We start from the raw sequence: 16,810 nt of genomic DNA, 5'->3' as shown, positions 1-16,810 counted from the left end.
TCCAGATAGATATGCAGTTGTAATATATTTAATGTAATCTCTTAATCCCGCTTTGGGATTTAAATGTAGATTTAAAGATGACAAATTTCCCTGTCCACTGGAAGAGAGTGTGAATCACAATACAATACAAAATTACATTTGTATAGTGCCTTTCACGTCGGGAGGACGTCCCAAGGTGCTGGGAATTAGACAGTATTCACACAAGATACTCTGCCTGCCTAATATGTATCTGGAATGAGATGTCTATCTATTCTTTACAAAACTGAAGGTATCAATTACTTCTCTATATACGTGGAGTCCTGTAGCTCAGTGGTTAGAGCTCTCGCCTTGCAAGCGAGACACCTGGATTCAATTCCAGGCAGGGCGAAACCTTGGGCAAATTCCCTTACTCCACACGCCTAATAATAATCCCTCCAAAACAAAACAATAATAAATTGGTCCTTTTCAATCCACGACTGTTTGTGGGATACTGCCGCGTGCAATTAGTTGCCGTGTTTCGCCCACAAATATACAGTCAATTCACTTTACAGTATATTCTGTGAAACGCTTTGAGATGTCCAGAAGATGTAAAAAGCGCTATATCAAATGCAAGTATTATTATTATTAAGTGTTTGTAATATATATAATATATAAATAAAACCAATCCCTGCTTTCTGGGGCGGTCTGGGAGGAGACTGACAAATATTAGGGAGGCATTTGTGTAAGTAATTCACATGTTGTCACATCTGTGTTGCAGACAGTCAATACTTCCAGTTTTTGTTTCCGGAGTGGGATTATGTCGGAGGTATTGAGGAATGTATATAACCCTAACACTTTCACTCAGGCATTAATGAAACATTCCAGAGCCCAAAATTCATTACACCATAGCAAATCAGTCAATCAACTCCCACAGAGCAAGTTGCATATACACACTAGGATCCTGTCGTTTGCAACTGGTACAGAGAATTAAACACTCACTTAGATGTCATAGAAATGTCTTTAGAAATAGTAATGAGCAGTTAAGATAAACCTTTGAATGCAGTGTTAAGAAAATATGAGATTACAAAGGTATCTTTATTGAAAAAAAATCAATATTACAGCACACGGCTGCGATCACATTGTCAGTTCAGTCTCACACCAGGTACCTGGCAGGTGGAACATGCTGCAGATGTGACCCTGGCATCAGACACATCTCGTTCTGGATACACAGGAGCAAGATCCTGTGGGAAAGATCACAGTATTAGTTTAATGTGCTGTCAGTCTAGTTGAGGCTACTGGTTCATAATTTTAATTATTTGCTTTAGCTTTGGTCTGCTGGGTGGCTCACATGCAGAAATTCATCACCATGTTTAAGAGTATCCAAATCAGATAGAGTTCTGCATACACATTCTACCCTACGCATGGAAATTGCCTTGTATCTGGATTGGAATACACATTCTTCCCTGAAGGGTCACACTCTACTTAAATAATCGTGCCCCAAAATGGGGCTTGAACCCACAACGTTCCAGTGAGAATGCTACCGTTGTGCCAGGCTGATACATATTGGTCATACATTTCATAAAATCCAGTATTCCTTAATAGCCAGTTTTATTACAAGGGCTTCATGAGGCACTAAATTGAAATGAGGGCAATTGATATGGTCCCTACAATGTTCCATAATCTCATACAAAGCCACAACTTACTCCACACTCATCACAAGAACAAAATCCAACCTGTTATTTCCTGAAACCACGAGCCTCCAATGCACCTTAAAAGCCAATTAACCCAGTAAGATTCCTTGATAGTTCTCGGTTTTACTGGGGTCACCCATCTTGTGGATAGGTATCGCAGTCTGGAACACTAACCATGCGTATATCTCAGAGAGGGTGTTCCTGACCAGCCCTAGGACAGCACCAAGGCAAGTTGACGGTTCCTAGCATTACCAGTAAGATCCTCAATGTTCTCTGCCCCTTTCCTCAGAGCAGCTTTTGCGAATTTGGCATTTTTGCTTTTTTAAAAATTGGTCCAGGTTCCTATCTGACTCTAACTGATCACATAGTGAACACTTTGCATCTGTACCATGCACTGGAATCAGGCTTGAGATGGACAGAAGCACGCAACTACTCCTCCAGAGAGGCAGCAACAGCGTTAGCTCACTTTTAGAACAAATAAAAGGATTACAAAAAATAACTTGATGACTTATTCGTGGTGTAGTCATAAAAAACTTGTAGTATCTATTTTCAATGTTACAAAAGTATTGGTAAAATAAGAAGTAAAAATTAATGCAACTTTTTAATTAGTGTGTACAGTATTAAAAAATCTCTAGAAAAAAGTTTACCTAATTTCATGGGGCTTTCTTCACTTCTATTATATAATAATAATAATCCTTGCATTTGATATAGCGCCTTATCACTTCTTTGAGACATCTCAAAGTGCTTCACCGAATATACTGTAAAGTGAATTGACTAGATATTTTGTGGGCGAATATATTGTATATTATAGACAATAATAATGGTTAAATAATCCTTCCCAGACAAAAAAAACACAAGACAGATGTATTGCAATTAACTTTAATTGTTTCTCATGTCTGCAACCAGCACTGTAAACTCATACTGAATGCAAGTTTCCCTTTTTCCAGCAACCCTTAGATCTTTCTCACACTGTGAAAGTATTTTCTGCCAAAACTTATTCTTCACAGATTCAGCTAAATTGATATTGACAAATTGAGTGTTGTGGCAGTCATTGCAGCGAAAGGTTTTGCTTTCTTTAACCTGACCCATGGTTACGAATGTGTCAAGTTCAGCCTTGAAGTTACCATGGAAATGAATACCCTTTGCACTCAGTCTACAAGGGACTGAATTTTCAATCACAACTTGCCTTTAAATTACATTATTTTCTTTCCTATCATACAGATAAAAATATTTTAATTTAATTTTAATTCAAAAACAATTGTGCTGACTGTGGAGGCATCAATTTTGCAATGCTGAAGTTGTTGATAAGAAGTTTGTGGGCTGCTTTCAAAATAATTTACACTATACAGAATGCAATGAGCTTTTAAATACACCAGCAGCAATTAGAAACTAATTTTAGCCCAATGCTACTTTAGATAAGAAAGCAGATTTTTTTTATTGTTAAGGTGAAGAGTTTTGACAGAATCCAAGTGAATGCTATTTTGGTTAAAAAATAAAATTCAAAAAAAGCCTACCGTCTTTCTACATCAATACATGCATAAAATAATGTAGAAGGAAGTTGTGATTCTTAATGGATAACTTTTCAGCTCACTGTTTGGTGCCCTGATAGATTAATAGAGTTTCAAATGATCTAGGTGTAGCACTAATCCAAAATGTAACTTTATATAAGGCCACAAGCTGTGCAGACGATCCATACTGGAGGTCACCTCAGTTGCCATTTGCAATTTCCTGCGAGTCTGAGGTTAGAAGTTGCATCTACTAAGGCAAATATCAGGTAATTTCAGCTCGGCTCCAGCACACCAGCACAATCTGCACCATAAGATCATTGCTTCCTGGCTGTTTAACACATGCTTGTCACGTCACTCCACAGCCAGATCACTCACAGCATCAGAGACCTCGGTGTTGACCTGAGCAGCAACGCTTGGTGGGTTCACATCCAAATAAATGTCATATTGTTGGTCCATCCCCAGATAGCTATCACTCATCAGATAGAGAGTGTAGATGTATCTGAAAGCAGAAGGTGAAATAAATATTAGTTCTTCTGTTCAGCTTTCCGTTCACTCTGATGCGTTCACTAAACTCTATGAAACTCATTTATCTCAATGGAGCATGTCCTTGTGTGGAATGCAATGTCACTTTAAAATAATGTAATGTACATTTGTATTCCGATTACACAACAATTAGTGGAAAACATATTTTCTTGCATAACATCATCTTTAGGTACATTATAGTAGACATATTGCTGATACAAAATATTCATATTTTTATCCATTTTTTGTTATTTTTTTAAAAAAGTTCAGAATATTAAAGTGGAGGCAATCTCAAAGGGATGTATATTTTCTCATATTAACACCCACATTCATCTTGAAATTAATAATAACCACTTGAGACAATAATAACCACTGTACCAGATCAAAATGACTATTGAATATTCTTTAATAAACAGTCCATTTAAAGAAAAATGTGGATTTAAAAAATATAGTGTCAATTTTCCTCCCTATCTGAGATAGTATGAACGCTCTTTGAGACGTACTGAATGGCGCTATGTGTATCCAAGCTATTGTATACCCTGCTGCATGTAGTCTTCCTATTTTATGGTCTGAGCTGAAAACTGACAAAATGCACATAATAATGGCAGGAAAATTAAAATGTCATGGTAGACAGATTCATACTCACTTTCACTTTCCCTTATGCAGCTATCATGCCCACCTCATCCTTTGATATGGGAAGATTCATGGTGAATTGTTAAATGTGGCACAACTAATGAAAAGGTGGCTAGATCTTACCTTCCAATGTTCTCAGGAGTAAAGAAGGCTAAGGAGACTGTGCTTCGATTGCGAATATATCCCACTCGTTTCAGAGCTACCAATTCTTTCTTGTCCACTTCCCCTAGGATTATAAACCAGCCCTCGTCCTTGGCCTTTGGGAAATGTGGTGTTATTGCCTTGCTCTCATGCTTTCCCTGTTGGCAAACACAAAACTATGAACAGAGATAGATTTTTTTGTTTGTTTTGGAGTATCAGCCTGGCTCAGAAAATCATGTGAAATGCTTTGAGATGTTTTGTTGATGTGATAAGGCACTATAACAAATATAAACATTATTATCATGACAAAAGAGGTTTGGAGGTAGAAAGCCCTTCGGCCTAACCATTCTCTTCATTCTAGAATACACTACCCCCACAGTCTTCCTATCACTGCATCAAACTGTTTCTTAAATTAGCGCACTATATTGATTTCCACCATCCCAATAACTCATTTCAGATGAAAATTACAATCTGTGTAAATAAATGCTTGCTGGTGCCTGGTCTAAATTTGTCCTTCATGACTCTGTGCACTAATGTCCTGCTGTCTTAGCATATATGAAAGTGTTCTGCTGGGTTTTTGCTATTCCAATCATCACTTTATGTACCTCTGTAATGTTCCCTTTCTTTTCAAGGCTGAAAAGCCCTAGATTTCTAGTCAATCTGAAGATCAACTAAAATGTTCCACTCTGCAGGGCCACTAGGGCCTAGGTGGTCTTATGTTGCAGCAACCAGATGTGTATTCGACGCTTCAGGTGCATGTTTTTTGAGGCAAGACAAAATGCAATTCTTGGGTGAATTAACAAATTAAGAATGATTATGAACAAATCATGTTAGCTACTTTTCAGTCTTTTGATCTTTTCCACCCAAATGATACATTTTAAATAAAAAAACTACCAGCTATTGTATATTACTTACCCAAAAATGGAAATATATCTATACTAATAAAGACAAAATATCTGTGTCTGTCTGCCAAGAACGCATTAACCGATTGACGTAGAGACCTGATCTATACCTCATTGGAAAAGTCTTGCATGGGTGAGAGTCAGGGACATTTTTTGTTTCAGAGATCTCCTATCGTGACCTAAACCAACTCATCCCACTTGTATGGACTCCCAACACAAGATCTCCCACAAGAGTCCTTGCAATCAGGAGTCTTCCCACAGGAGTGTTCCCACTGAGTTCTCCCAACAGGAATTCTCCCACAGGAGTCCTCCCAAAAGGGTATGTGTGCAAATATATGAACAAGGGATGCTAGTAAGTTCAATAGCACATTTTCTTAATCTTAAGGGATAAAGATGCCTAAGAAGCAAAGATCAAGCCTTTCCAGGTCAAATAAAAATGCCAGACAAAAGAGAGCAGGCCGATTAAATGAAACTGGTTGCAACGGTTACAGCTGTTGATAAATAATAGAGTATATAGATGTATTTATTTTTTAAATTAATTTATCTTTGGATTTAATATTTTCAGGTAATCACATATGCTCCTTAATTGCTATTGTTTCAAAATTGAGAAGGATTTTGGATGAGGTGGGGGAGAAATGAAACACAGGAACCAACAGCATCATAGAAACTGTAGTGCAATGAGTCAAAATCAACCCACTGATAAGCCACTGTTTGTGTATCATCACTAGCAGCACAATGATCATCAGCAAATCTATGTGAATCACAGCAACATGTGGGACTTGATGGCTTTCATACCTAATAAGAAAACTGCATTAAACATTCTATGTAACACACCATTTTCCATAACATATTAGTCAGGCTTCACAATGGACAGTGTTGAGTGTTGACACAAAACAGTGAAAATAATATCCTTCTTCATTTTCAACTTACAATAATTTGTCCAGTTATCATCTGGATGGTTATCAAAATAACAAAAACATCGCTGAGATAAGAGGGACAGCTTGTGTCAGACTGAATCCCATGTTTTTATGTTTCAGCCAGCACAAAGCACTGGCAACACTGCCCATCATGCTCACGTAAGATGTGCTTCTGGCAGTAGCCCAGTCGTACCTTACTCCGTCCCAGGCTAATCCTGCGTAGGTTGATCTGGAGTACGTATTCCTGATCAGCGTGCAGCTGAGTCCAGTTCTTTTCATCTCGAATGCCAGTGCCCACACTGGGCAGTACTTTCTCGTTCTGGCCCACTGCACCGTTGTCCCACCAGCCCTTGATACTTAGATAAACCTCAATGACTGGCAGATGGGAGAGGAAGTTCCAAGCCTGAAAGGACAGCAGAAGTTGGAATAATTATGCAATTCGTTGGCAACTAATGCTCAGTTTTCTGGAGTCTGCTGAATGAATGGTCCACAGCTGCTCAATAATAAAAGTGCAGTGTGTAAACGACAACAAGACTGTATAATGCACTATTCCTGCCCACATTCTGATACGAGTTTTAAACTGGTTACAAGTTGACCCATGACCGTTCAATGCACCACACGATAAATGAAAAACTGTGAGTCACTCGTTTTCTCCAATTTCTTTCTATTGCGCTTCAAGTAAGAAAGAAGGATGATGACAATATTAGAAACTTTTTTAATCTATTTTATAATAATTATGAAACTTGCAGCAAAATTTAAATTTGAAGAAAATCTTATTTTTATTTCTTGATATGGTCATTTTAAAATCAGGAAGGAATTGTAAATTAACTCTGCCTCTGTGAGGCCTGCCTTTAGGGATGGTAGAAAATAAGTGGCTTGCTATCATTGACACTCCACTATAGTGCTCGGGGAGAACTATATTGTCAGAAGTGACATCCTTTGGACAAGGCATTAAATCAAAGTGCTGTCGACCTATTCAAGTGTACATTACAGATCCCATGGCATTATTCGGAATTCAGAAAGAGAAGGCAGTTTCTCCTGGTGTCTTGTCCAACAATCCCCCCAGGTAACATTTGTTGTTCACTTCATGCTTGTTTATGGGATTTTGCTATCACATATAGCCCAGTCACATATGGGTATAAATACAGTCACTACACTTGACAATACAATACAAATTTACACATGTATAGTGTCTATCAGGCCAGGAATTAGCTGCAATTAGCTGCGAAGAACTTGGGAGATTTGACTATAGCAAGTGAGGGAGACAGGCATGGAATAAAGGGACAACAATTTCCAATAAGCATAAAACTTTTTATTTAGTCAAACAGGTGTCTAACATACTTGGAAACCCATCACCATGCTTAAGAATTTGTGGAGTCCTGTAGCTTAGTGGCTAGAGCACTCGCCTTGCAAGTAAGAGGACCCGGGTTCAATTCACGGGCAGGGCGAAATGTTGGGCAAGTTTCCTTACTCCATACACTTCTGTTCACCTAACAGTAAGTAGGAACCCGGTTATTAGTTGATCCCTTCCCAGAAAAATAAGAATAATCTGATCACTCAATCCACGACTGTTTGTCGGACACTTCTGTGTGCAATTGGCTGCTGAGTTCGCCCACAAAATATACAGTCAATTCACTTTACAATATATCCTGTGAAGTGCTTTGAGATGCCTCAAAGATGCGATAAGGCGCTATATCAAATGCAAGGATCATTTATTATAATATCCAAATCAGTCAAAGTTCCACATGCCACAAACACATGGAGCTATCTCATTATTATTAGATTTAACTTTTGGGTTATGCACTTTACGTTTTTAAAATATATATAAAATATATAGACATAAAATTGTACAAACACACACCGCGCTCATATTATTGAGAGGTGGAAACATTAATTAGATAATACGTTTCTGAAATAATGGTTAATTAAAAAAATTGTAGGAAGTATCATCACTGTCAAATACAACTAGCAGAATCTGGTTGCATAAACTTCCAGAAACAAGAGTTTTTTAAAAAATGAAATGTAGCCTCTCGCTCCATCTCCAGTCCCACCCGATAGCCTCCCCACGGTCAAAATACTTTTTTTAAACAGGGTCCTAAACTGCCTGCACATACTTGTGTGATTTGCGTGGAGAACGGTCAAGCTAACACCTCATTGTTTATCAGTGTGCAGGCGTTATTGTCCTAATTCAGCTACAGAAGATAATTTATTGCTTAAATATACCATAAAGCTCTTAGATGGTGGCTGCCTTTTCATTAAAAATAAAAACTAGGCTATTGCAGCAGAGGCTGCTAAAACATTTCAATACGGGCAAAACATATTTATCTGAGGATTAATCTTCATCATTCGAATCAGACGAGAACACCTCTCTGCATGCAATTATTTAATTAGGTGCTGAATCCTCTGCCAGTCGCCAGCCGTTTGAAGCATACTGATGGCAGAACAGATGCAAATCTCACAGTGATGACTGCCTTTTCTCATTACGGCTGCAATTAGCACTTAAATTGATGCTTTAAACCCACTAATTTCCAGAATAATTCACAATTTTTTTTATTGTCACTGTGATTGCCTTACTAAACTGGCAGCAGCAGATTGCAGAACATTTTTTTCTGGAAGCAAGTAACTTTTGTAATGGACAGGTTACTATAACAGGTCTTATTTACAGAACAAACAACATTGAGCATATTCAAGAGACATGTATTTTAAGTATTCACTTTTTTGCTTCCAAGCAAAACTGATAAAGATTTTTTTCTTCAAATTCTTTTGCAGCAAATGTTATTGTGAAACTGAACAAAATCTTGCTAGTGCACTGCATCTTATTAGACATTTCATAGAACCGTAGAAAGTTTACACCATAAATGGAGTGGGTTCGGCATATTGCTTTTGTGCTATTCTAGCTCTCCTGACTGGAGTTATTTGCTCTATTGCTATTCCCCTACTCTTCCCCTGATACCCACAGTATTTATCCATTTTCCTTTTAAATTCTATGGACTTAGTTTCAAAAATTAAAGTTTGAAAGTTTGTGTTGAGGCTTTCCACATTTTAAATGTTTCTGTGTGAAAATATATTTTTACTCTGTTTATATATCAGTAGATAAAAAGTCTCCAGTAAGCATCACTGGCAGAGACACCCAGAATTGGAATAATCATTGCCTGGCCTGCCAAGTGATAAATAATCCTTGCATTTGGTTTAGCGCCTTTCACATCGGGAGGATGTCCCAGAGCATGATAATGGGCTTATATCTAAAAACCTTGATAATAGTTAGGCTGCAGGTTTGTGCTCAAATGCACAATTACTATTTTCTTCACAAATTCAAACATGCATTTTAGAAAGGCTTATTTTTGAAACAAATTAATTTGGTTTATCAATTGTGATATACATTGTAAATATATATTATACATTATGGTTGCAGGTGTTTACCTACAACACAGTCACTACACTTTACAGTAAAATCCTGTGAAGCACTCTGAGATGTTCTCCAAATGTGAAAAGCACTATATCAAATGTAAGGAGTATTATCAACATTTAACCCATCACAATAATTAATAATTCATTCAATACATATTTATTCACCAGAAAGTATTACCTTGCTTTTGTGACAATGCCGAATTGACTCTTCAAAATTTTAAAATGTTTGGATATTGTCTTGTAAGCTTGCATGTGTCAAGTGTAGTGTTTGAATTAAAATTTCAGAAAACCTTAAATTCCACGGAAATGGAAGTCAGATCTAACACACTGAAGGCACTTAAGCAGTAATTTTGGCATTTGCTTATTTAATGTCTTTTTTTCTGATGCACTATCACACACCTCTTATATTTGCAGGAGTTTAATATGAATTGGAAACTTCCATAATGCAAGTTTTCATCTTCAACCAATCATGCTGGCTGCTCATACTCCTTTGCAGATGCGCTCCATGCCTTGTCATGTAGTCACACACATCAAAAACTTGGCACATTTTCCTGAAACAATTGTACACTTATAATCTACAGGTATTCTACAGCACGTCATGGTTTAAACCCAGCCTAGTGTGATGGTTGAAAGTCTCTGGCTCCTACAAGAAATGAGTTTTGGGCAAACTCAAGCCATCTTCTACAATCAACTGCTGATTTCTGCAGAAATTGTTGGTTTTGATTGGAAAGGCCATAAAGATGATGAAAACATTTAATGGTGGATTCCTGCTTACACTTTCATGTAGAAGGTGCATCTTAAACTGGTGATATGGTTTACCAAGATTTGCTTTCTCCACCTTTTATGTTTATGAATGGGTATATGCTGTCTCAACTGTAATATCCTGTATATGTTGTGGAGTCCTGTAGCTCAGTGGTTAGAGCACTCGCCTCGCAAGTGAGAGACCTGGGTTTGATTCCCGGCAAGGCGAAATGTTGGGCAAGTTTCCTTACTCCACATGCCTCTGTTTACCAAGCAGTAAGTAGGAACTTAGTTGTTTGGTGCATTGCTTTTCCGGGGTAATATCCCTTTCAAAAAAATAAAAATAAATAAAAATAATTTGGTCTCTCAATCCATGAGTTTGTGGGACATTGCTGTGCCCAATTGGCTACCCTGCCCTCAAAATATACAATCAATTTAATTTACCGTATATTCTGTGAAGTGTTTTGAGACGTCTTGATGACTTGATAAGGCACTATATCAAATGCAAGGAATATTATTATCTATATGTTTAACCAGTTACAATGATTGCAGTGTACAGTGACCTGGCTAGCCCTAGCATTCAGTCAGATCCTACCAAGTGACAGGCATAATATGGAACCTATTGGATTAGTCATTGAGCCATGTCCTTGGAACAAGAATGTGGTGGGTTGGGAATGGTGAGGCCACCCTTCCATTCAAACATCCACGCTCAAAATGCAGGCTAGCAGGAGAGACCAAATTATTATTATTTATTTTTATTTTTTTGAAAGGGATATTACCCCGGAAAAGCAATTCGCCAATCAACTAATTTGCTTCATATTGAAGAGCACACTCTCAGCTGTTGCTAGAACAAAAAAAGACAACACAGAATAATGAAAATGTATGTATTTATGAATACAGCCATCTAAGCCTTCTTTAATCTGGACCTCAGGATACAGCTGGTAGTTTTAATGGTGTAGCATATCTATAATTTAGGAAATGCTCTCAATAAATCACGGAGTTTAATGCTTTGTAATCACATCCTGGGTATCTATTTCATACAACACTAACAAAGACAGGTGTATGTATCTATATGAATAATACATTGTATTTGCACAGTGGGTTTCATTTTTCCAGGGCCAACCTAAAGATAGGGAAGGATGGGGCAAGGCGGAGGGATGGAGAAAGAGTGTTTCAGAGTTTTGGAGGGGGGGGGGCTGAAAGCACGGCCATCGATGGTGGAATAGAGGGCACAACTTTAGTCGATACAGTAATTAAGTATATAATACAGTAATTTAGTACAGCTTGATAAAAAACACAGAGATAAACACATTGGAAAAAGACCCCAAAACAGTTGGGTTCAGTTGGGTTGAAAACACTCATCTCATACCTGGATAATCTGATGAGGCTGTAGTTCATCACCGACTATAGAATGGAATACATTCTCTCTCCATTCACATGCAGCAATCAATTCAGGAAGACATTCAACTGGACCTCGATAACCTTTTGAGCTACTTTTCTTTCTGCCTGTGTTCCATTTGCTAAGAAATAATATTTATATATGAGTTTTTCAAAAAAAAAGACGTGATGCACTTTCTGATTTACAAGGGAATACAATGTTAACCAGCTAAGCTGAATGCTATTAAAACTGTCAGAAACAAGCACAGTGACCAACATGGGTGACTTTTCTTAAATATTTCTAATAATAATATTTGATTTTATTTGCCCTTTTTTAATTGATCCATTACACTGTTGTTCACTATTGATGCATTTCACAAGATAGGAAGCTAAGTAAACAACTGCAAAACAACAGTTGGAAAACAACATTCTGCTTGGTGGATCGTGTTTCAGGACTGAAATTCTTGGTTGAACGGAGTCTGAAATACAGAGTTCACTTGAAGAAAGGAAAAAGCAATTGTAACTGATCCTGTGAACAGTCTGAAATGAAATGGTAAGCAAGATGAACCGAATAACTGTTTCTCTTAGATGCAAATGGACAGTATCTTTGAATGAACGATTCATGGCCATGGTCCATCATCTGCCTAAGCTGTGAATCTATAACAACAGAGCTGTGATGAATTTGCACCTAGATCTCCTCTGCAGAAAAAGATGCAAAACTATTCAATGTCTCAAAGTGTGGTGGTGTGGAAAGAACTAGTTTATGTCTGTGATTACTCACAACCTGGACTTCATATTGATCTCGGCCAAGCATCAATAGGAAGCTATGAAGAGTAGCTAGATGGTTATTATATTAAGTAGGAAAAAATAGGCTGATGAGTCACTGATCTCTTGTGCATCTTGCTGCACTGACAAACATTCAAGAGCAGTTTCATGTGCCTGCTTCCCTCGCTGGGAGTCACTGCTGGCTCCAGAGACAAAGAATTGAAGGGGAAACAAATGATAGGATAGGGGGGTGAAGCACAGAATAAATGCCCAAACAAGGTCATATTTGAAAGACTGAAAAAATGCTGAAACAGCCTACAAGAGCACAACATCATGTGGTATCAAATATAAACAGTATCACACTGGAGTAAAGTTGTGGTGTTTATCACATGGGAAGGAATCTTCCTGTTCAATTCTGCTCTACTATTTTATTAAATCACAGCAGATCTTCTAAACCTTTTTCCTTCCTTTCCTCCCTTTACTTCCAAATTATCTACCCATCTCCCTCTCAAACAACCCGGTCAACTCTGCGTCTTCGGCCTCTGGGCGAACACATTCCACATTCTCAGAACCCTCTGTGTGAAGGAGTTCAGTTACCAAAGAACATTGCTTTCCCTTTAAAGGAAATCTAATATATATATTTCATTCTAATGGGTTTGATTAATGCGAGTATTAATCGTAGTAAAAAAAAAGTTTGGATTACATTTATCGGGTTCCTATGCAAAAACTCAGACTTGCAACCTCATATAACCTTCCTCAATGCACAACAGCACTTTGCTGCCAGAAATCACCGGAATATCTTTTAAACATTTCCACTGCGTCCAGTTTTTTCATCCACAGAAAGAGAGACAAACTGTTTGCCTTGCCTGCAATCTGGACTGGTTTTACGTAGCCAGGATAAGAGATACACATATGGCTGTGGGAGGCGTAAGTATTTGACACAAAACACAGTTAATCCCTTCAAAGCTTGATCCCTTGAGGATTTCTAATGGGATTTGTTAAAAAGTTTTCATTACTAGTGATCATCAAAAATGCATTCATTTCAAAGAGTTCAGATGAAACAAATTACATCCTAACAATCCTTCGGGAATTTAGCATTTTATTTTTTTGTTGAAACAGTACTTTGTCCCTTACTTCCTTGTATCATCCAAAAGCATAAGGATTAATAAGCCTGGTTATATAAACCCTTTTACTTCAGCATATGCTGCTACAGTATACCTCATACTCCAGGGCACTCTTTAAACTCTTAATAAAAAATAATTGGAAATAGCCAGGAACTCATGAGCGTATCTATTAAACACACCTCATTCTTTGTGTCATATACGTAAACAACAGAAAGATCAAAAATATATACGTTCAGGTGCTTGAGTACTATTTTGAGATCTATGCTGGTTGTGAAAGAGTTAATAAAATGCAAATGAAACTTTTGCAGGAATACCTGAAGATGTAGAGGTGCTGTTGCTCTATGTTTGGCAGGGTGAGCAGGGAAGAGTCATGAAGCCATCTGCCTTGAACCACCATCTGAACAAGGTTAGTTACATTCACTGCTGTGATAAGCCAACCGTTGTTTGCTGCCACATCCAACATAGCCTGTGTAAGAGGGAAAAGAGAGAGGGGGAAAATATAAATTAAACAACAGTTTGTGATTTGGATTAGATTATGCTGGATTTGAGGAAAGTTAATTTAATGAGTACTATCACCAAATTTATCAGATCTTACCAAGAAATATTTAATACATGGTAGGAAACATTTGTGAACAATTTGTGGCTTCATTCTTTGAAATGTTGTTAGAATCAAGAAGTATAGAGACAGCTCTTCATTGACATCAGCTCCATTATATGCAAGGAGACACCCAACTCTATCTTTCTGCCTCTACCCTCGACTCCAGGACCACTGCTGTCCTGACAGAATGTCTGCCAGACATCAAGTCCTGGATGAGAACTAACTTTCCACAGTTGAACGTCAACAAGACTGAGGCTCTCCTGATTGGCTTCCGTCAGCATCTCCTCATCTCAGGTGCTGACACCATCACCGTACGAGGATGCGCACTCCACCTTACTAAGCCAGTCCGGAACCTTGGCATCTTGTTTGACCCTCAACTATCCTTTCGACAACACATCAGTGCCATATTCCACTCTGCCTTTCCCCACGTCCGCAACATCACCCGTCTCAGCCACTGTCTCACACCACAGGCAGCCGAGACCCTCATACACACATTCATAACATCCAGGCTCGACTACTATTGTATTGGAATGAAAAGATCTGCCAAGATCTAATAAACTGATGGAACAGGTTTGGTGGGCTAAATGACTTCCTTCTGTTCCTGTATTTTTACGTTCCTTTAATTTGCTCAGCATGGAATTACCTTTGAGACCCAATGCCATCTTGATATCACGATTAGCATACGGGGCTCCAACGGTTCAATTTCGTTGATTACTTTTAACCATATTAGTGTATTTACTGCAGTTGTCTCCGGAGAAGCAAAGAGTAAATGGGGTAATACTTCATTTGCAGATATGTATTGAGATTTCAGCAACATGTGCTTATTATTAAGTTTTCCCATTACAAAGGTAAGTTGAAACATTGCTACACTTAATGGTAAGTGGGATATCACCTCTAAAATGCCCTGATATTTCAATACCAGGCTGGACCATAGACACATAGGACCTTCAGTAGCATTATCTCAGCCTTGCACCAGATAATCTTATGGTCTAATAGCTTTAAAAATACCAATCCATCATTGTCAAGCATTTCATTATTGAGCTTTGGGGGCCTTGGGCTACATTACAGAATGGCTAGATGGTGGTGGGGCTACCTGCTTACATTCAATGGAAGTCACAAGATGGGGAATGATTAAATTAAGTTTCCTGGTAGTAATGGGGCAGCGAGATCCATGCTTGCGCTCTCTGGTAGAAGTTCAAATGAAATGTCTGGAATTGACTGAATGTTCACCTGCAGTGGCTGCTTCTTAGTCACGGTGGACCTTTAGAACCACATTGCGACCTTTGACTGGATCATGCTCTAGGCTTAACATTTCTTAGAAAAATGCAGCTGAAGTTCACCAGTCTGCAAAGGGTGTACGTTTCAGATACTGTATTGCAAGCACCATTCATTGTTGAACAAATTAACATTTCCGTAGCCTCAACTTGCATCTCTCATTGAAGAGCCTATCTGCTAAAGCAGTCCCTATTTTAAATTTGAATGAAATACTCAGCCATCCCCTATATTCTGCACAAACCTTATTTATTTACCACTCATATGTCAATAGGTGGAAATAAGTTATTGACAAAATGAAAAAAGCTATTTTCTTTTTAATTTATTCTACATAGAAAAAAAATGCTCATGTTGTTTACAGACAGCACCTCATTCCAAATACATACAGGTGCTGGTTTAAGGTACAACAGAAGTTTATATTGGACTGTAAATGTAATCACAACCTTAAGAGTCACACAATGGCTACATTTACTTAAGGCAAACAAGTCACCAAAATCCTTATTAAACAGAGCAATTGTTTACACATGCAAGAGAAATTTAAATTGAATTTTGCTGCATGTTCTGAAATGCTATTGGCAGTTCAACTAGTGTACATGGGCCAATCACTGTCTATTGTTTATGAGTTGTGGATCAAACAGTAAGAACAAAAATAATTATGTGGTTGGAGGAAGAAAGAGAACGAGGCTTTAATTAAATGAAATTGCTCCTCGCATGTCTACAGTTTTGCAGCTCAGTGCGAGTCTAGAATTCATCATCCTAGAGGTGAATTTTGCTTAGATTAAATGCATTGTCAGACAACATACTAACAAGTAGACCCTGCTGACTTCGCAATATCACTTGCCCACTTGGCGGTGGCAGATCATTGGATAAGCATCAAAATTATCCTCAGAAATTCTTCTACTTTAAATGGATGATCAGTGCTCTCAGAACTAACCTTCCCCCATACAACAGAATTATGCCAAGGGATCCTCCACTGACTATCAGCAGCCAATTAGAATAATTGTAATTTGACAGGTATGAACTATTACTTAGGTGCAGTGTTAGATAGATACTAATTATGTATTCCTAAGCATTCTCTCCTTGTAATATGAATGTTCTGAAACAAAAGGTTGCATATTGTTTCATTTTCCACCACCCATATGCTTTACCTTTGTGACGATAAATAATGGACATGTGACACTTTCCCTTGACGTCACATGTCCATTATTCATCATTTTTGACACCATACTCCCTTTTGTTCAAACTAACAGATG

General features: G+C 38.0%; 1 protein-coding gene across 2 annotated transcripts in view; it reads right to left on the bottom strand.

Moving 5' to 3' along the window:
* Window positions 1-1,066: 1,066 nt before the first annotated feature.
* ascc3 (activating signal cointegrator 1 complex subunit 3) overlaps window positions 1,067-16,810 on the bottom strand; it is a 339,566-nt gene continuing 323,822 nt past the window's right edge. Inside the window, exons 38-43 of one of the 2 annotated variants that reach the window (XM_007899134.2) lie at window positions 14,002-14,153; window positions 11,791-11,941; window positions 6,466-6,675; window positions 4,436-4,611; window positions 3,533-3,656; window positions 1,067-1,199 (exon numbers count right to left, since the gene is read on the bottom strand). In XM_007899134.2, coding sequence (XP_007897325.1) covers window positions 1,101-1,199; window positions 3,533-3,656; window positions 4,436-4,611; window positions 6,466-6,675; window positions 11,791-11,941; window positions 14,002-14,153 — 912 coding nt within the window. In that variant the 3' untranslated portion in view covers window positions 1,067-1,100. Of the gene's footprint in view, window positions 1,200-2,514; window positions 3,657-4,435; window positions 4,612-6,465; window positions 6,676-11,790; window positions 11,942-14,001; window positions 14,154-16,810 lie in introns of those variants that run through there. The other variant, XM_007899135.2, reaches the window with a different exon arrangement.

This window comes from Callorhinchus milii, unplaced genomic scaffold (assembly GCF_018977255.1).
Source record: "Callorhinchus milii isolate IMCB2004 unplaced genomic scaffold, IMCB_Cmil_1.0 Scaffold3, whole genome shotgun sequence".
NCBI classification, from domain to species: domain Eukaryota; kingdom Metazoa; phylum Chordata; class Chondrichthyes; order Chimaeriformes; family Callorhinchidae; genus Callorhinchus; species Callorhinchus milii.
The sequence above is the reverse complement of the archived record's forward strand: the minus strand, read 5'-3'. Positions and strand labels throughout refer to the sequence as shown.